The sequence below is a fragment of the Ascaphus truei genome, unplaced genomic scaffold (genome assembly GCF_040206685.1).
Source record: "Ascaphus truei isolate aAscTru1 unplaced genomic scaffold, aAscTru1.hap1 HAP1_SCAFFOLD_334, whole genome shotgun sequence".
NCBI lineage: Eukaryota > Metazoa > Chordata > Amphibia > Anura > Ascaphidae > Ascaphus > Ascaphus truei.
The window spans coordinates 278,231-299,871 of NW_027456333.1; the positions used below are offsets into that span (position 1 = coordinate 278,231).

The 21,641-nt window shown below is 53.5% G+C and overlaps 2 protein-coding genes across 14 annotated transcripts in view; one reads left to right on the forward strand and one right to left on the reverse strand.

The window, feature by feature from the left end:
• Window positions 1–21,641, reverse strand: part of LOC142483530 (uncharacterized) — a 202,883-nt gene that overhangs the window by 176,662 nt on the left and 4,580 nt on the right. For 4 of the 7 annotated variants that reach the window (XM_075583533.1, XM_075583538.1, XM_075583534.1 and 1 more), the window contains exons 2-5: window positions 4,319–5,611; window positions 2,549–3,859; window positions 1,067–2,320; window positions 269–952 (exon numbers count right to left, since the gene is read on the reverse strand). In XM_075583533.1, coding sequence (XP_075439648.1) covers window positions 269–952; window positions 1,067–2,320; window positions 2,549–3,859; window positions 4,319–5,611 — 4,542 coding nt within the window. The remainder of the gene's footprint in view (window positions 1–268; window positions 953–1,066; window positions 2,321–2,548; window positions 3,860–4,318; window positions 5,612–21,641) is intronic. The other 3 variants (XM_075583537.1, XM_075583535.1, XM_075583532.1) reach the window with 3 other exon arrangements.
• LOC142483531 (uncharacterized) overlaps window positions 1–21,641 on the forward strand; it is a 165,720-nt gene that overhangs the window by 58,993 nt on the left and 85,086 nt on the right. The gene's annotated exons all lie outside the window — the stretch shown is intronic.

Sequence of the window (21,641 nt, forward strand, 5' to 3'; positions counted from 1 at the left end):
GGCGCCTCGCGCCTCTGTACGTCCCGGACTACTCGGAAAGGTGATAATCCGGGTACCGGCGCCTCGCGCCTCTGTACGTCCCGGTCTACTCGGAAAGGTGATAATCCGGGTACCGGCGCCTCGCGCCTCTGTACGTCCCGGTCTACTCGGAAAGGTGATAATCCGGTTACCGGCGCCTCGCGCCTCTGTACGTCCCGGACTACTCGGAAAGGGGATAATCCGGTTACCGGTGCCTCGCACCTCTGTACGTCCCGGACTACTCTGAAAGGTGATAATCCGGGTACCGGCTCCTCGCGCCTCTGTACGTCCCGGTCTACTCGGAGAGGTGATAATCCGGTTACCGGCGCCTCGCGCCTCTGTACGTCCCGGTCTACTCGGAAAGGTGATAATCCGGGTACCGGCGCCTCGCGCCTCTGTACGTCCCGGTCTACTCGGAAAGGTGATAATCCGGGTACCGGCGCCTCGCGCTTCTGTACGTCCCGGACTACTCGGAAAGGTGATAATCCGGGTACCGGCGCCTCGCGCCTCTGTACGTCCCGGACTACTCGGAAAGGTGATAATCCGGGTACCGGCGCCTCGCGCCTCTGTACGTCCCGGTCTACTCGGAAAGGTGATAATCCGGGTACCGGCGCCTCGCGCCTCTGTACGTCCCGGACTACTCGGAAAGGTGATAATCCGGGTACCGGTGCCTCGCGCCTCTGTACGTCCCGGTCTACTCGGAAAGGTGATAATCCGGGTACCGGCGCCTCGCGCCTCTGTACGTCCCGGACTACTCGTAAAGGTGATAATCCGGGTACCGGCGCCTCGCGCCTCTGTACGTCCCGGACTACTCGGAAAGGTGATAATCCGGGTACCGGCTCCTCGCGCCTCTGTACGTCCCGGTCTACTCGGAAAGGTGATAATCCGGGTACCGGCGCCTCGCGCCTCTGTACGTCCCGGACTACTCGGAAAGGTGATAATCCGGGTACCGGTGCCTCGCGCCTCTGTACGTCCCGGTCTACTCGGAAAGGTGATAATCCGGGTACCGGCGCCTCGCGCCTCTGTACGTCCCGGACTACTCGTAAAGGTGATAATCCGGGTACCGGTGCCTCGCGCCTCTGTACGTCCCGGACTACTCGGAAAGGTGATAATCCGGTTACCGGCGCCTCGCGCCTCTGTACGTCCCGGACTACTCGGAAAGGTGATAATCCGGGTACCGGCGCCTCGCGCCTCTGTACGTCCCGGACTACTCGGAAAGGTGATAATCCGGGTACCGGCTCCTCGCGCCTCTGTACGTCCCGGTCTACTCGGAGAGGTGATAATCCGGTTACCGGCGCCTCGCGCCTCTGTACGTCCCGGTCTACTCGGAAAGGTGATAATCCGGGTACCGGCGCCTCGCGCCTCTTTACGTCCCGGACTACTCGGAGAGGTGATAATCCGGGTACCGGCGCCTCGCGCCTCTGTACGTCCCGGACTACTCGGAAAGGTGATAATCCGGGTACCGGCGCCTCGCGCCTCTGTACGTCCCGGTCTACTCGGAAAGGTGATAATCCGGGTACCGGCGCCTCGCACCTCTGTACGTCCCGGTCTACTCGGAAAGGTGATAATCCGGGTACCGGCGCCTCGCGCCTCTGTACGTCCCGGACTACTCGGAAAGGGGATAATCCGGTTACCGGTGCCTCGCGCCTCTGTACGTCCCGGACTACTCGGAAAGGTGATAATCCGGGTACCGGCTCCTCGCGCCTCTGTACGTCCCGGTCTACTCGGAGAGGTGATAATCCGGTTACCGGCGCCTCGCGCCTCTGTACGTCCCGGTCTACTCGGAAAGGTGATAATCCGGGTACCGGCGCCTCGCGCCTCTGTACGTCCCGGTCTACTCGGAAAGGTGATAATCCGGGTACCGGCGCCTCGCGCTTCTGTACGTCCCGGACTACTCGGAAAGGTGATAATCCGGGTACCGGTGCCTCGCGCCTCTGTACGTCCCGGACTACTCGGAAAGGTGATAATCCGGGTACCGGTGCCTCGCGCCTCTGTACGTCCCGGACTACTCGGAAAGGGGATAATCCGGGTACCGGCGCCTCGCGCCTCTGTACGTCCCGGTCTACTCGGAAAGGTGATAATCCGGGTACCGGCGCCTCGCGCCTCTGTACGTCCCGGACTACTCGGAAAGGTGATAATCCGGGTACCGGCGCCTCGCGTCTCTGTACGTCCCGGACTACTCGGAAAGGTGATAATCCGGGTACCGGCGCCTCGCGCCTCTGTACGTCCCGGACTACTCGGAAAGGTGATAATCCGGGTACCGGGGCCTCACGCCTCTGTACGTCCCGGACTACTCGGAGAGGTGATAATCCGGGTACCGGCGCCTCGCGCCTCTGTACGTCCCGGACTACTCGGAAAGGTGATAATCCGGGTACCGGCGCCTCGCGCCTCTGTACGTCCCGGTCTACTCGGAAAGGTGATAATCCGGGTACCGGCGCCTCGCGCCTCTGTACGTCCCGGTCTACTCGGAAAGGTGATAATCCGGGTACCGGCGCCTCGCGCCTCTGTACGTCCCGGACTACTCGGAAAGGGGATAATCCGGTTACCGGTGCCTCGCGCCTCTGTACGTCCCGGACTACTCGGAAAGGTGATAATCCGGGTACCGGCTCCTCGCGCCTCTGTACGTCCCGGTCTACTCGGAGAGGTGATAATCCGGTTACCGGTGCCTCGCGCCTCTGTACGTCCCGGTCTACTCGGAAAGGTGATAATCCGTGTACCGGCGCCTCGCGCCTCTGTACGTCCCGGTCTACTCGGAAAGGTGATAATCCGGGTACCGGCGCCTCGCGCTTCTGTACGTCCCGGACTACTCGGAAAGGTGATAATCCGGGTACCGGTGCCTCGCGCCTCTGTACGTCCCGGACTACTCGGAAAGGTGATAATCCGGGTACCGGTGCCTCGCGCCTCTGTACGTCCCGGACTACTCGGAAAGGGGATAATCCGGGTACCGGCGCCTCGCGCCTCTGTACGTCCCGGTCTACTCGGAAAGGTGATAATCCGGGTACCGGTGCCTCGCGCCTCTGTACGTCCCGGACTACTCGGAAAGGTGATAATCCGGGTACCGGCGCCTCGCGTCTCTGTACGTCCCGGACTACTCGGAAAGGTGATAATCCGGGTACCGGCGCCTCGCGCCTCTGTACGTCCCGGTCTACCCGGAAAGGTGATAATCCGGGTACCGGCGCCTCGCGCCTCTGTACGTCCCGGTCTACTCGGAAAGGTGATAATCCGGGTACCGGCGCCTCGCGCCTCTGTACGTCCCGGACTACTCGGAAAGGTGATAATCCGGGTACCGGTGCCTCGCGCCTCTGTACGTCCCGGTCTACTCGGAAAGGTGATAATCCGGGTACCGGCGCCTCGCGCCTCTGTACGTCCCGGTCTACTCGGAAAGGTGATAATCCGGTTACCGGCGCCTCGCGCCTCTGTACGTCCCGGTCTACCCGGAAAGGTGATAATCCGGGTACCGGTGCCTCGCGCCTCTGTACGTCCCGGTCTACTCGGAAAGGTGATAATCCGGGTACCGGCGCCTCGCGCCTCTGTACGTCCCGGTCTACTCGGAAAGGTGATAATCCGGGTACCGGCGCCTCGCGCCTCTGTACGTCCCGGTCTACTCGGAAAGGTGATAATCCGGGTACCGGTGCCTCGCGCCTCTGTACGTCCCGGACTACTCGGAAAGGTGATAATCCGGGTACCGGTGCCTCGCGCCTCTGTACGTCCCGGACTACTCGGAAAGGTGATAATCCGGGTACCGGCGCCTCGCGCCTCTGTACGTCCCGGTCTACTCGGAAAGGGGATAATCCGGGTACCGGCGCCTCGCGCCTCTGTACGTCCCGGACTACTCGGAAAGGTGATAATCCGGGTACCGGTGCCTCGCGCCTCTGTACGTCCCGGTCTACTCGGAAAGGTGATAATCCGGGTACCGGCGCCTCGCGCCTCTGTACGTCCCGGTCTACTCGGAAAGGTGATAATCCGGGTACCGGCGCCTCACGCCTCTGTACGTCCCGGACTACTCGGAAAGGTGATAATCCGGGTACCGGCGCCTCGCGCCTCTGTACGTCCCGGTCTACTCGGAAAGGTGTAAATCCAGGCGGTACCGGTGCCTCGCGCCTCTGTACGTCCCGGACTACTCGGAAAGGTGATAATCCGGGTACCGGCTCCTCGCGCCTCTGTACGTCCCGGTCTACTCGGAAAGGTGATAATCCGGGTACCGGCGCCTCGCGCCTCTGTACGTCCCGGACTACTCGGAAAGGTGATAATCCGGGTACCGGCGCCTCGCGCTTCTATACGTCCCGGTCTATTCGGAAAGGTGATAATCCGGGTACCGGTGCCTCGCGCCTCTGTACGTCCCGGACTACTCGGAGAGGTGATAATCCGGGTACCGGCGCCTCGCGCCTCTGTACGTCCCGGTCTACTCGGAAAGGTGATAATCCGCGTACCGGCGCCTCGCGCCTCTGTACGTCCCGGACTACTCGGAAAGGTGATAATCCGGGTACCGGTGCCTCGCGCCTCTGTACGTCCCGGACTACTCGGAGAGGTGATAATCCGGGTACCGGCGCCTCGCGCCTCTGTACGTCCCGGTCTACTCGGAAAGGTGATAATCCGGGTACCGGCGCCTCGCGCCTCTGTACGTCCCGGTCTACTCGGAAAGGTGATAATCCGGGCACCGGTACCTCGCGCCTCTGTACGTCCCGGACTACTCGGAGAGGTGATAATCCGGGTACCGGCGCCTCGCGCCTCTGTACGTCCCGGTCTACTCGGAAAGGTGATAATCTGGGTACCGGCGCCTCGCGCCTCTGTACGTCCCGGACTACTCGGAAAGGTGATAATCCGGGTACCGGCGCCTCGCGCCTCTGTACGTCCCGGACTACTCGGAAAGGTGATAATCCGGGTACCGGTGCCTCGCGCCTCTGTACGTCCCGGACTACTCGGAAAGGTGATAATCCGGGTACCGGCGCCTCGCGCCTCTGTACGTCCCGGACTACTCGGAAAGGTGATAATCCGGGTACCGGTGCCTCGCGCCTCTGTACGTCCCGGACTACTCGGAAAGGTGATAATCCGGGTACCGGCGCCTCGCGCCTCTGTACGTTCCGGACTACTCGGAAAGGTGATAATCCGGGTACCGGCGCCTCGCGCCTCTGTACGTCCCGGACTACTCGGAAAGGTGAGAATCCGGGTACCGGCGCCTCGCGCCTCTGTACGTCCCGGACTACTCGGAAAGGTGATAATCCGGTTACCGGCTCCTCGCGCCTCTGTACGTCCCGGACTACTCGGAAAGGTGATAATCCGGGTACCGGCGCCTCGCGCTTCTGTACGTCCCGGACTACTCGGAAAGGTGATAATCCGGGTACCGGCGCCTCGCGTCTCTGTACGTCCCGGTCTGCTCGGAAAGGTGATAATCCGGGTACCGGCTCCTCGCGCCTCTGTACGTCCCGGACTACTCGGAAAGGTGATAATCCGGGTACCGGTGCCTCGCGCCTCTGTACGTCCCGGACTACTCGGAAAGGTGATAATCCGGGTACCGGCTCCTCGCGCCTCTGTACGTCCCGGACTACTCGGAAAGGTGATAATCCGGGTACCGGTGCCTCGCGCCTCTGTAATCCTGTAATCATAAAGAGACAGGGTTTGTGCGGCACAATTTCCCTAACTTCCTGCAGTCAGCCCAGCCTGTGAGAGAGCGCTGAGAGAGCGCTGAGAGAGCGCAGGGACACATACAGAGACATCCTGCACACAGGGACACATACAGAGACATCCTGCACACAGGGATACTAATACAGAGAGACATCCTGCACACAGGGACACTAATACAGAGAGACTTCCTGCACACAGGGTCACTAATACAGAGAGACATCCTGCACACAGGGACACTAATACAGAGAGACTTCCTGCACACAGGGTCACTAATACAGAGACATCCTGCACACAGGGACACTAATACAGAGAGACATCCTGCACACAGGGACACTAATACAGAGAGACTTCCTGCACACAGGGACACTAATACAGAGACATCCTGCACACAGGGACACTAATACAGAGACATCCTGCACACAGGGACACATACAGAGACATCCTGCACACAGGGTCACTAATACAGAGACATCCTGCACACAGGGTCACTAATACAGAGATACATCCTGCACACAGGGTCACTAATACAGAGACACATCCTGCACACAGGGTCTAATACAGAGAGACGTCCTGCACACAGGGTCACTAATACAGAGAGACATCCTGCACACAGGGTCACTAATACAGAGACACATCCTGCACACAGGGTCACTAATACAGAGAGACATCCTGCACACAGGGTCACTAATACAGAGAGACATCCTGCACACAGGGTCACTAATACAGAGACACATCCTGCACACAGGGACACGAATACAGAGAGACATCCTGCACACAGGGTCACTAATACAGAGAGACATCCTGCACACAGGGTCACTAATACAGAGACATCCTGCACACAGGGTCACTAATACAGATACATCCTGCACACAGGGACTAATACAGAGAGACGTCCTGCACACAGGGACACTAATACAGAGAGACATCCTGCACACAGGGACACTAATACAGAGAGACATCCTGCACACAGGGACTAGTACAGAGAGACGTCCTGCACACAGGGACTAATACAGAGAGACATCCTGCACACAGGGACTAATACAGAGAGACATCCTGCGCACAAGGTCACTAATACAGAGACATCCTGCACACAGGGACTAATACAGAGAGACATCCTGCACACAGGGTCACTAATACAGAGAGACATCCTGCTCACAGGGTCACTAATACAGATACATCCTGCACACAGGGACACTAATACAGAGACACATCCTGCACACAGGGTCACTAATACAGGGAGACATCCTGCACACAGGGTCACTAATACAGAGAGACATCCTGCACACAGGGACACTAATACAGAGAGACATCCTGCACACAGGGACACTAATACAGAGAGACATCCTGCACACAGGGTCACTAATACAGAGAGACATCCTGCACACAGGGTCACTAATACAGAGAGACATCCTGCACACGGACTAATACAAAGACATCCTGCACACAGGGTCACTAATACAGAGAGACATCCTGTACACAGGGACACTAATACAGAGAGACATCCTGCACACAGGGACACTAATACAGAGAGACATCCTGCACACAGGGAAACTAATACAGAGACACATCCTGCATACAGGGTCACTAATACAGAGACACATCCTGCACACAGGGTCACTAATACAGAGACACATCCTGCATACAGGGTCACTAATACAGGGAGACATCCTGCACACAAGGTCACTAATACAGAGAGACATCCTGCACACAGGGTCACTAATACAGAGAGACATCCTGCACACAGGGTCACTAATACAGAGAGACATCCTGCACACAGGGTCACTAATACAGAGACACATCCTGCACACAGGGTCACTAATACAGAGAGACATCCTGCGCACAGGGTCCCTAATACAGAGATACATCCTGCGCACAGGGTCACTAATACAGAGAGACATCCTGCACACAGGGTCACTAATACAGAGAGACATCCTGCATACAGGGTCACTAATACAGAGAGACATCCTGCACACAGGGTCACTAATACAGAGAGACATCCTGCACACAGGGTCACTAATACAGAGACACATCCTGCACACAGGGTCTAATACAGAGAGACATCCTGCACACAGGGTCACTAATACAGAGACATCCTGCACACAGGGACTAATACAGAGAGACGTCCTGCACACAGGGTCACTAATACAGAGACATCCTGCACACAGGGTCACTAATACAGAGAGACATCCTGCACACAGGGTCACTAATACAGAGACACATCCTGCACACAGGGACACTAATACAGAGAGACATCCTGCACACAGGGTCACTAATACAGAGAGACATCCTGCACACAGGGTCACTAATACAGAGACACATCCTGCACACAGGGTCTAATACAGAGAGACATCCTGCACACAGGGTCACTAATACAGAGACGTCCTGCACACAGGGACTAATACAGAGAGACGTCCTGCACACAGGGTCACTAATACAGAGACATCCTGCACACAGGGTCACTAATACAGAGAGACATCCTGCACACAGGGTCACTAATACAGAGACATCCCGCACACAGGGTCACTAATACAGAGAGACATCCTGCACACAGGGTCACTAATACAGAGAGACATCCTGCACACAGGGTCACTAATACAGAGACATCCTGCACACAGGGACTAATACAGAGAGACGTCCTGCACACAGGGTCACTAATACAGAGACATCCTGCACACAGGGTCACTAATACAGAGAGACATCCTGCACACAGGGTCACTAATACAGAGACATCCCGCACACAGGGTCACTAATACAGAGAGACATCCTGCACACAGGGTCACTAATACAGAGAGACATCCTGCACACAGGGTCACTAATACAGAGAGACATCCTGCACACGGGGTCACTAATACAGAGACATCCTGCACACGGGGTCACTAATACAGAGACATCCTGCACACGGGGTCACTAATACAGAGACATCCTGCGCACAGGGTCACTAATACAGAGAGACATCCTGCACACAGGGTCACTAATACAGAGAGACATCCTGCACACAGGGACACTAATACAGAGAGACATCCTGCACACATGGTCACTAATACAGAGAGACATCCTGCACACAGGGTCACTAATACAGAGAGACATCCTGCACACAGGATCACTAATACAGATACATCCTGCACACAGGGTCACTAATACAGAGAGACATCCTGCACACATGGTCACTAATACAGAGAGACATCCTGCACACAGGGTCACTAATACAGAGAGACATCCTGCACACAGGGTCACTAATACAGAGAGACATCCTGCACACAGGGTCACTAATACAGAGACACATCCTGCACACAGGGTCACTAATACAGGGAGACATCCTGCACACAGGGTCACTAATACAGAGAGACATCCTGCACACAGGGTCACTAATACAGAGAGACATCCTGCACACAGGGTCACTAATACAGAGAGACATCCTGCATACAGGGACACTAATACAGAGAGACATCCTGCACACAGGGTCACTAATACAGAGACACATCCTGCATACAGGGTCACTGTTATGGAACAAGAGCCACATTTCTGACTCACCCCCCTCTCTCCTTTGCAGTTTCTGCCTGTCAGAGTTGATTCCCAGCTGCATGGAGTCTGCAGACACATACTGTGCCTGTGTGGCTTGCAACAATGTTGCACTCCTTGCCTGCGAGCATGACATCAGTGAGCTGCTACAGCAGTCTCTGAGATCCTCACCAGAATGGGCTAGTCTGCCCCCCCTCCTGTTTGTTCAGACATGGTCTGCCCCTAGACTTTTCCTTTACCCACACCGCACCTCACTTCCTTTTCAACCCTGGAGACAGTGAGTAAAGAACCTTTCTCTGTTTATAACCCTTGGTGAGGCCATCTCTTTTTACCGGTTCCTAACTAATAATCACCACTACACACCATCCACAAGCATCTGTACCCTGCTACCTTTTCCCAATAAAGTGGAGGAAATATTACAGGACTTGGAGTGATTTAAAAGGGAACTGTGTTAATGCTATCGGGAGCCATTCATACCAACGTGCCCTGGCTTCAGAATAGTAAAAAGAGGACCGTGTGCCTTGGGAAATACACACAGAGGAGCTGCTACCCACAGCCTTTATGCTAAAGATACAAGCGAGCAGCTTACGTAGCAAATAAATAAACAGCAGTCTCTCACCACATTGCACAAGCACGTTGCTACACAGAGCCACAAGCCTCTACACAGCAAACTACCACAGCTTTATGCAAAGACAGTGAGCAGCCTTACTTTGCTAATACTACACAAAGGAATCACACAGCAGCTACTACTCAAAGACTCTATGCTATACAGAATAGTCTCTGCACCCCAGGACAAACAGCAGCTTCACTCTGCCAGACAGGGCAGCAAGCTTTATACAGCAAACTGCATACAGCCTGCAACCTTACAGATAAGCAAGCAGCTTACACTGCACAAGCAACCCTGCACACAAGGCAGCAGCTTTGCAAACAGACTGTACACACAAACCTAATTGCCTTTTTCTCTGTCTGAGTCCACCCGCTGCTCAGCCCCACAGTGAGGAGCCAACGGACACCTGTAAGTACAGCTACCCCAACGCTGCATGCTGCAGGACACCGCTCGGCATCATCTGAGACAGACGCCCATCGCTGAAAAGGTAAAAGACCGCACGCCACACGCACTGGCAAAAGGCCTACACACACCTACAGCATGGCGGAACTCAGAGCCTCACCAGACATCACGCAGGAAAGCGATCTCTCACACACAGAGACCGCTGCGCATCTGCAACAGGCGCAGGCAGGCGCAAGGCCCAAACGGACAGTCACACTGACACAAAAGGGCCGCGAAAAATATGAGAGCGACATTGAAGCACACCGCGAAAGGTTAGAGAAGGCCTGGGAGGACACTGGTCGTGAAATATGTAACGTTGCAAGCACTAGTGATCAGGAGAAACAAATTAGGCAAGCTATAGCCCAATTGAGGTCAAGTCACAAACGTTACCAAATGCTGTCACAAACATATCTCGCCTACCTAAAAAGAATTAACACAGAGGAAAGCCTCAGCGAACGCGACCAGCAGGAGGCAACTGACCTGGAGCGTGACGGCTTCGTGCAGACCACTATTACTGAGGCCGAAGACCAGAGAAAGGACCTTTTGCTGGAAACTGCATCGCAGCGCTCAAGCATATCCAGACACTCATCAAGGTCAGCAAGATCAGTGCAATCTCACGCGTCTAGCGCAAGCGCGAGCGCTACCAAGGCGCGAGCCACAGCAGAGGCCGCACGTGCCAGAGCCGAATATGGTCGGAGAGAGGCAGCCGTAAGGGCAGAAAGGGCGCGCATAGAAGAGGAGGAGCAGGCCGCCTCCGCTGCCAATGCGCGTAGAAAGGCCGAATTAGACGCGGATCTAGAGGCTCTAAGCAAAGAAGAGGACGCCGCTGCCGCCATAGCCCAAGCCGAAGTCCTAGAAGCAGCTGCGAGACAGGACGGCGGGGAGCTACCGTACAGACGGATAGCTTCAGAGGATCCAGCCCAACGCACTGAAGACTACACTGGCGACACAGTTTATTACACTGCGGCCAGATCCGCAAGCCGGGAGATTTCCCGGCTTGCTAGTGGCCGCCCCTATGACGCGCGGTCACGCGTCTTCGGGAGCGTGCGCCCCCTGCACGCGCGTCCAGGGGCTCCCCGAGGGAGCCCTGGTGTCCCGCGATCGCGGGACAGCGGCAGGGGGTTCCGGGGGACCCGGCGGACCCGGCAGCGGTAGGGAGAGCGCCCCGATCGGAGGGCGCTCTTCCGCTGCTTCGGCGCGCGCCCGTCACTCTCGGGCGCGCGCCAGGCTACTGCTGCGGCACAGAACGGGCAAATGCTCGAATAAACTGTGCCGCAGCAGTACGTAAGGAGCCTCTTCAGTGTAAACACCAGCGCACCGTCTCAACACGGAGGGAGTGACACCACAGACACCGAAGACTCGCTAGGTCCACGAGGAGAAGACGCTGCTCCGTCAATGGCACACGCTGCCTGGGATAGCCACAGCCGCAACAGTGATCCACACGCCAGAGCGCACACGGATGCACCACAACAGGCTCGTAATCCAGGTACACCCACGCGGGAGAAAACAGCCCCTCACACTGGCCAGCAGCCATCACGCGTCCACGCCAAGGAAGAGGCGACCGCACAGACCGTCCCAGCAACTACCTCAGAACGGGGCAAACGCGCCGACGTCTCAGGTCTGACAGACATAGCCAAGTACATGATCCGGCGCGACTTGGTGCACGCAGGACTCATCAGCTTCGACGACCGCCCTGAGAACTACCGGACGTGGAAGTTCACGTTCAAAGACGCAATCGACAGCTTGGACTTCTCAGCGAGGGAAGAGCTCAACCTGTTAGTTAAGTTCTTGGGGAACGTATCCAGGGAGCAAGCGCAGAGACTTTGGACGGCAAACGCACATCAACCCCAAGTAGGTCTGGACCTAGTGTGGGAAAGGCTAGAAGAGACCTATGGCAGCCCTGAAGCAGTCGAGGATTCACTCTTCAAAAGAATCGAGAGCTTCCCCAAGATCACGAGTAAAGACTACTCGAAGTTACGAGATCTTGGAGACCTGCTGCAAGAACTGGAGTTCGCAAGGAAAGACCATTCCTTAATAGGTCTCAACGCCCTAGATTCAGCTCGTGGAGTGAGACCCATCCTGGAGAAGCTACCCTTCAACCTCCAAGAAAGGTGGCTTTCACAAGGTTCCAAATACAAAAGGGAGAAGCAGGTTGTCTTCCCCCCATTCTCATTCTTCGTGAGCTTCATCTGCGAAGCGGCAAAGACAAGAAACGACCCCAGCTTCGTCTTAGGGGCGCAAACCACATCCAGCGCCAGCCACCCGAGGAACGAAAGGTCAACAGCAAGGTGCAAGGACTCCAGAACACCCATCTCGGTCCACAGGACGGACGTGCCCCCTACGATCCACGCGAGTCCCAGCCAGACGGCCGACAGGGACAAAAAACCAAGGGACCTTAACAAAGAATGCCCTATCCACAAAAAGCCGCATCCACTTAACAAGTGCTTCGGATTCAGGATGAAACCCATAGAGGAGCGAAAGAACCTACTCAGGGAATGGGGAGCCTGTTTCAAATGTTGTGCTTCCACAACTCATTTATTCAAGGACTGCAAAGAAGCTATGAAATGCACAGAGTGCGATAGCGACAGGCACATAGCCGCTCTACACCAGGAAGCTATGAAGCCCAAAGCAAGCAAAGCCCCTAACCCTCCGACAAAGCAGGGCGGGGAGGAAGAAGTGGGAGACACACCCCCCCCGACGTCAGTAGCATCCAAATGCACAGAAGTATGCGGAGAAGGAGACGACGGTAGATCTTGCTCTAAAATATGTCTGGTAGCAGTGCACCCAGAGGGACAACCCCAAAGAGCCAAACGGATGTATGCAATCATCGACGACCAGAGCAACCGATCGCTGGTCAGGTCAGAATTCTTCGATATGTTCGGCATACAAGACAGTACTTCTCCTTACACTCTCAGAACGTGCGCAGGGCGAATGGAGACTACAGGGAGAAGAGTGAATGGCTACACCATATGCTCAATAGACGGCAAAGTGAGCATGCCCCTTCCCACACTCATCGAGTGCAATCACATGGCGGAAGATAGGACTGAGATCCCCACGCCAGACGTGGCGCGACACCATCCCCATCTAAAAACCATTGCCGATCATATCCCACCACTAGACGAAGATGCCCAGATCCTGCTGCTACTTGGCAGAGACATCATGAGAGCACACAAGATCCGCGAACAGCGAAATGGGGACCACAACGGCCCAAGCGCCCAAAGGCTCGATCTAGGATGGGTGGTAGTTGGAGAAGTATGCATAGACAGGATACGAGGACCCGACAACGTAGGCGCCCTACAGACGAACTTGTTGGAAAACGGTCGTATATCCCACTTCAAACCTTGTCCGAACCACTTTCAGGTCCACGAGAAGCTGGAGACCAAAAGGAACTACGGAGACGCGCCTGTGGCAAGAAAATACCCCAATGACCTAGGGAGTACAGTGTTCCAGACAACAAAGGACGACGACAAACAGGCGCCATCAATGGAAGACAAAGAATTCTTGAGGTTAATGGATAAGGAGCTCTTCAAGGACGAATTGGGCAGTTGGGTGGCCCCACTACCTTTCCGCTCGCCAAGAAGACGCCTCCCAAACAACAGAGACCATGCTATGTCTAGGCTCGCTTCGCTCCGCCGTAACCTACAAAGGAAACCGGAGACCAAGGAACACTTTGTGGCCTTCATGCAAAAAATCTTCCACAGTGGCCATGCAGAGTCGGCGCCCCCAATGAAAGAAGGCGAAGAATGCTGGTACCTCCCGTCGTTTGGCGTCTACCACCCCCAGAAACCTGGCCAGATCCGAGTGGTATTCGACTCCAGCGCTCAGCATCAGGGAGTCTCCCTAAACGATGTTCTCCTCACCGGGCCGGATCTGACGAACAGTCTTCTGGGAGTGCTGCTCCGCTTCCGCAAGGAACCTATCGCCGTAACCGCAGACATTCAACAGATGTTCCACTGCTTCCTTGTGCGAGAAGACAACCGTAACTACCTAAGATTCCTGTGGTACCAAGATGACGACGTAGAAAAAGAAATCACGGAGTACCGCATGAAAGTACATGTCTTCGGGAACAGCCCATCACCTGCAGTGGCAGCCTACGGCCTCAGAAGAACGGCCCAAGACGGAGAAGCAGAGTTCGGGAAAGACGCCAGGAGCTTCGTCGAAAGAGACTTCTATGTGGACGACGGATTAAAATCAGTTCCCACCGAAGAAGAAGCCGTAGATCTACTCAAGAGGACACAAAAGATGTTAGCGAAGGCCAACCTAAGGTTGCACAAAATAGCTTCCAACAGTGCCACAGTGATGAAGGCGTTTCACGCAGATGATCAAGCACCAGATCTCAAGAATTTGGATCTGGGGACCGACACGCCTCCCATACAGCGGAGCCTGGGGATAAGCTGGAATCTTAAAACAGACACCTTTACGTTCCAGGTAGCCATCGAAGAAAAACCCTTCACACGTCGCGGAGTCCTGTCCACCGTTAACAGTCTCTACGACCCGCTAGGATTCGTGGCTCCTGTCACTATACAAGGGAAGTCCCTCCTCAGAGAAATGTCCTTCGAAAAACAGGAATGGGACACCCCACTACCTCCAGAAAAACGGAAAGAGTGGGAAACGTGGAAACACTCCTTGAAGGCCCTCGAGCAACTTCAAATCCCACGCCCCTATTCACCTATATCTCTCACCGCCGCACACAGCAAAGAGCTTTGCGTGTTCTCAGATGCCTCCACCAAAGCTATAGCAGCGGTGGCCTACCTAAAAACCACGGACGTGGATGGAAGTTGCCACATCAGGTTCATCCTTGGCAAAGCTAAGCTGGCGCCACAACCTGACCATACTATACCCAGACTCGAGCTGTGTGGTGCAGTGCTAGCAGTAGAACTGGCGGAGCTTATCGAGAATGAGATGAACAGCAAACCAGATGCCGTCAAACTCTACACAGATAGCAAGGTGGTACTGGGATACATCTACAATAAGAAAAGGAGATTCTACGTATACGTAGCTAACCGTGTAGAAAGAATCAGGAAGTCAACCCAACCAGAACAATGGCACCACGTGCCCACAGAGCAAAATCCCGCAGATCACGCCACCAGATCAGTACCCGCATCTCAACTGCAGAATACGTCGTGGCTCACAGGACCAATGTTTCTTGCGCAGCCTGCGGAAACGCTACCAACCCCAGTTGACGATTTTGAACTCGTGGATCCCGAAAAGGATACGGAGATAAGGCCCCCACAAGTATCCGTGGTACTCACCAATGTATCGCACAAAAACGCATTCGGATCACATCGATTCCAACGCTTCTCAAAGTGGACGGCCCTTCTGCGAACAGTAGCCCGTCTCGGGCATATAGCCTCCTCCTTCCGCCAGACACCAGACGGTAAAACTACCGGTTGCCACGGCTGGCACATCTGCAAAGAGCTGCGCACCGTAGAGGAAATTACAAAGGCTAAGGAAACTGTTCTCAGTCATGTTCAAAGGGAAACATATGCGGAAGAGATCAATTGCATTCGCGGAAAGAAGAGTGTTAACAAAAACAGTCCACTTTGGAAGTTGAATCCCTTCATCGACAACGACGGCCTCATGAGAGTAGGAGGCCGCCTCAATAAGTCCCAACTGAGCAGGGAGGAAAGCAACCCTCTTATCATCCCTGGCCGGCATCACATCGCCACTTTGTTGGTGCGCTACTACCACGAACAAGTCATGCATCAGGGACGACACTTCACCGAAGGCGCCATTAGGGCGGCGGGCATTTGGGTCGTTGGCATGAAAAGGTGCGTGGCCAGTAATCTCCACAAATGTGTTAGGTGCCGAATGCTGAGAGGCAAAAGCCAAGACCAAAGGATGGCGGACCTACCTGTCGACAGACTTAACACAGAACCCCCCTTTACCTATGTAGGACTCGATGTATTTGGGCCCTGGATGGTCATCTCACGTAGAACTAGGGGCGGACTAGCAAACAGCAAACGATGGGCGGTACTCTTCACCTGCATGAGTACACGAGCAATACACATCGAGGTTATAGAATCTATGGATGCTTCAAGCTTCATAAATGCCCTCAGAAGGTTCTTTGCAGTCAGAGGACCAGTTAAACAAATACGCTCCGATTGTGGTACCAATTTCGTTGGAGCATGTAAGGAATTACAAATAAACACTAAGGACAATAGAGACAATAGTATCCAAAGATACCTGCGCGACCAAGAGTGCACGTGGACATTCAACCCTCCTCACTCCTCTCACATGGGCGGAGCATGGGAGCGCATGATCGGAGTGGTTAGGCGTATCTTGGATTCTATAATGCTAAAAACCGACCTGACTCGACTCACTCACGAAGTGCTAACCACATTCATGGCCGAAATATCAGCAATAGTCAATGCTAGGCCCTTAATCCCAGTGTCAACAGATCCAGAATCGCCAAGCGTTTTGACACCAGCAATGCTGCTGACCCAGAAAGTAGGGAACGTCCCCACCCCAGTCGAAGGTTTCCACTCTAAGGATATGCACAAACGACAGTGAAGACAGGTGCAGTACTTGGCCAACACATTTTGGGATCGCTGGAGACGTGAGTATCTGGTGACACTCCAAGAACGCCACAAATGGCAAACAGTGAAACCAGATATCCAAGTGGGGGATGTGGTCTTGTTGAAAGATAAACAAGTGGCAAGAAATGAATGGCCCATGGGACTTATAACAAGAACTATCCCAAGCGAAGACGAAAGGGTTCGCAAAGTGGAAGTACGAGTGGCCCAGAATGGGATCGTTAAAACCTTCCTAAGACCCATTACAGAGACTATCCTTCTAATGCCCAAATCGGACTGTGATGGGGAAAAACTGGTTACCAGTGCCGTGGACTTTTAAGAGACATTGTGGTGCGTCAAGCTAACCAAGAGCTGCGCACCCACCTGGCTTCCCTTACTGGAAGGCCTGGCCAAAGGACTTTGATGCCAGTGGTACCAGCCGGTATCACATTGCTATGGAAATATGGACCTTTGCAGTATATTGTTATGTTGTATGTATTGCACATATGTTCCACATAGCTTGCCATATAGTGGTATCTACAGATACCAGACGGGGAGTGTTATGGAACAAGAGCCACATTTCTGACTCACCCCCTCTCTCCTTTGCAGTTTCTGCCTGTCAGAGTTTATTCCCAGCTGCATGGAGTCTGCAGACACATACTGTGCCTGCGTGGCTTGCAACAATGTTGCACTCCTTGCCTGCGAGCATGACATCAGTGAGCTGCTACAGCAGTCTCTGAGATCCTCACCAGAATGGGCTAGTCTGCCCCCCCTCCTGTTTGTTCAGACATGGTCTGCCCCTAGACTTTTCCTTTGCCCACACCGCACCTTCCTTTTCAACCCTGGAGACAGTGAGTAAAGAACCTTTCTCTGTTTATAACCCTTGGTGAGGCCATCTCTTTTTACCGGTTCCTAACTAATAATCACCACTACACACCATCCACAAGCATCTGTACCCTGCTACCTTTTCCCAATAAAGTGGAGGAAATATTACAGGGCTTGGAGTGATTTAAAAGGGAACTGTGTTAATGCTATCGGGAGCCATTCATACCAACGTGCCCTGGCTTCAGAATAGTCACTAATACAGAGAGACATCCTGCACACAGGGACTAATACAGAGAGACATCCTGCACACGGACTAATACAGAGACATCCTGCACACAGGGTCACTAATACAGAGAGACATCCTGCACACAGGGTCACTAATACAGAGAGACATCCTGCACACAGGGACACTAATACAGAGAGACATCCTGCACACAGGGACACTAATACAGAGAGACATCCTGCACACAGGGAAACTAATACAGAGAGACATCCTGCACACAGGGACACTAATACAGAAAGACATCCTGCACACAGGGTCACTAATACAGAGAGACATCCTGCACACAGGGTCACTAATACAGAGAGACATCCTGCACACAGGGTCACTAATACAGAGAGACATCCTGCACACAGGGTCACTAATACAGAGACACATCCTGCACACAGGGTCACTAATACAGAGAGACATCCTGCACACAGGGTCACTAATACAGAGAGACATCCTGCACACAGGGTCACTAATACAGAGAGACATCCTGCACACAGGGTCACTAATACAGAGACACATCCTGCACACAGGGACACTAATACAGAGAGACATCCTGCACACAGGGTCACTAATACAGAGAGACATCCTGCACACAGGGTCACTAATACAGAGACACATCCTGCACACAGGGACACTAATACAGAGAGACATCCTGCACACAGGGTCACTAATACAGAGAGACATCCTGCACACAGGGTCACTAATACAGAGACACATCCTGCACACAGGGTCACTAATACAGAGAGACATCCTGCACACAGGGACACTAATACAGAGAGACATTCTGCACACAGGGACACTAATACAGAGAGACATCCTGCACACAGGGTCACTAATACAGAGACATACTGCCCACAGGGGGTCACTAATACAGAGATATCCTGCACACAGGGTCACTAATACAGAGACATCCTGCACACAGGGTCACTAATACAGAGATACATCCTGCACACAGGGTCACTAATACAGAGAGACATCCTGCATACAGGGTCACTAATACAGAGACATCCTGCACACAGGGTCACTAATACAGAGAGACATCCTGCACACAGGGTCACTAATACAGAGATACATCTTGCACACAGGGTCACTAATACAGGGAGACATCCTGCACACAGGGTCACTAATACAGAGAGACATCCTGCACACAGGGTCACTAATACAGAGAGACATCCTGCACACAGGGTCACTAATACAGAGAGACATCCTGCACACAGGGTCACTAATACAGAGAGACATCCTGCACATTGGGTCACTAATACAGAGACACATCCTGCACACAGGGTCACTAATACAGAGACATCCTGCACACAGGGTCACTAATACAGAGATACATCCTGCACACAGGGTCACTAATACAGAGACACATCCTGCACACAGGGTCACTAATACAGAGATACATCCTGCACACAGGGTCACTAATACAGGGAGACATCCTGCACACAGGGTCACTAATACAGAGAGATATCCTGCACACAGGGTCACTAATACAGAGAGACATCCTGCACACAGGGTCACTAATACAGAGAGACATCCTGCACACAGGGTCACTAATACAGAGAGACATCCTGCACACAGGGTCACTAATACAGAGAGACATCCTGCACACAGGGTCACTAATACAGAGAGACATCCTGCACACAGGGTCACTAATACAGAGAGACATCCTGCACACAGGGTCACTAATACAGAGAGACATCCTGTACACAGGGTCACTAATACAGAGAGACATCCTGCACACAGGGTCACTAATACAGAGACATCCTGCACACAGGGTCACTAATACAGAGACATCCTGCACACAGGGACACTAATACAGAGACATCCTGCACACAGGGTCACTAATACAGAGACATCCTGCACACAGGGACATTAATACAGAGATACATCCTGCACACAGGGTCACTAATACAGAGATACATCCTGCACACAGGGTCACTAATACAGAGACATCCTGCACACAGGGTCACTAATACAGAGATACATCCTGCACACAGGGTCACTAATACAGAGACATCCTGCACACAGGGAAACTAATACAGAGAGACATCCTGCACACAGGTAAACTAATACAGAGAGACATCCTGCACACAGGGTCACTAATACAGAGACATCCTGCACACAGGGTCACTAATACAGAGAGACATCCTGCACACAGGGTGTATTACAGAGAGACATCCTGCACACAGGGACACTAATACAGAGAGACATCCTGCACACAGGGTGTATTACAGAGAGACATCCTGCACACAGGGTCACTAATACAGAGACATCCTGCACACAGGGTCACTAATACAGAGACATCCTGCACACAGGGACACTAATACAGAGAGACATCCTGCACACAGGGACACTAATACAGAGATACATCCTGCACACAGGGTCACTAATACAGAGACATCCTGCACACACGGTCACTAATACAGAGAGACATCCTGCACACAGGGACACTAATACAGAGACATCCTGCACACACGGTCACTAATACAGAGAGACATCCTGCACACAGGGACACTAATACAGAGAGACATCCAGCACACAGGGTCACTAATACAGAGAGACATCCTGCACACAGGGTCACTAATACAGAGACATCCTGCATACAGGGTCACTAATACAGAGAGACATCCTGCACACAGGGTCTAATACAGAGAGACATCCTGCACACACGGTCACTAATACAGAGAGACATCCTGCACACAGGGACACTAATACAGAGAGACATCCTGCACACAGGGTCACTAATACAGAGAGACATCCTGCACACAGGGTCACTAATACAGAGACATCCTGCACACAGGGACTAATACAGAGACATCCTGCACACAGGGTCACTAATACAGAGAGACATCCTGCACACAGGGTCACTAATACAGAGAGACATCCTGCACACAGGGACACTAATACAGAGAGACATCCTGCACACAGGGTCACTAATACAGAGAGACATCCTGCACACAGGGTCACTAATACAGAGAGACATCCTGCACACAAATCGCTCTCCTCTCCCTCAGGTCTCTCTATCTTTTTTTCCCCCTTCTGAGGTGTCTCTCTATATTTTCTCCCCAGGTGGCTCTCTGTCATCTCTCCCTCTCAGATCGCTGTCTCCCTTTTCTCCCCCCCTACACGTGACTCTTTTCTCCCCTCCCCCCCCTCAGGTCACGCTCTCTTTTCTCCCCACCCCCATGTCTCTTTTCTCCCCCTCAGGTGTATGTATAATGTGTAAGATGTGTATAGGTGCCTGTGTATGTATAATGTGTAAGATGTGTATAGGTGCCTGCACACAGGGACACTAATACAGAGACATCCTGCACACAGGGTCACTAATACAGAGAGACATCCTGCACACAGGGTCACTAATACAGAGACACATCCTGCACACAGGGTCACTAATACAGAGACATCCTGCATACAGGGTCACTAATACAGAGACATCCTGCACACAGGGTCACTAATACAGAGAGACATCCTGCACACAGGGTCACTAATACAGAGACATCCTGCACACAGGGACACTAATACAGAGATACCTCCTGCACACAGGGTCACTAATACAGAGATACATCCTGCACACAGGGTCACTAATACAGAGACATCCTGCACACAGGGTCACTAATACAGAGATACATCCTGCACACAGGGTCACTAATACAGAGACATCCTGCACACAGGGAAACTAATACAGAGAGACATCCTGCACACAGGTAAACTAATACAGAGAGACATCCTGCACACAGGGACACTAATACAGAGAGACATCCTGCACACAGGGTGTATTACAGAGAGACATCCTGCACACAGGGTCACTAATACAGAGACATCC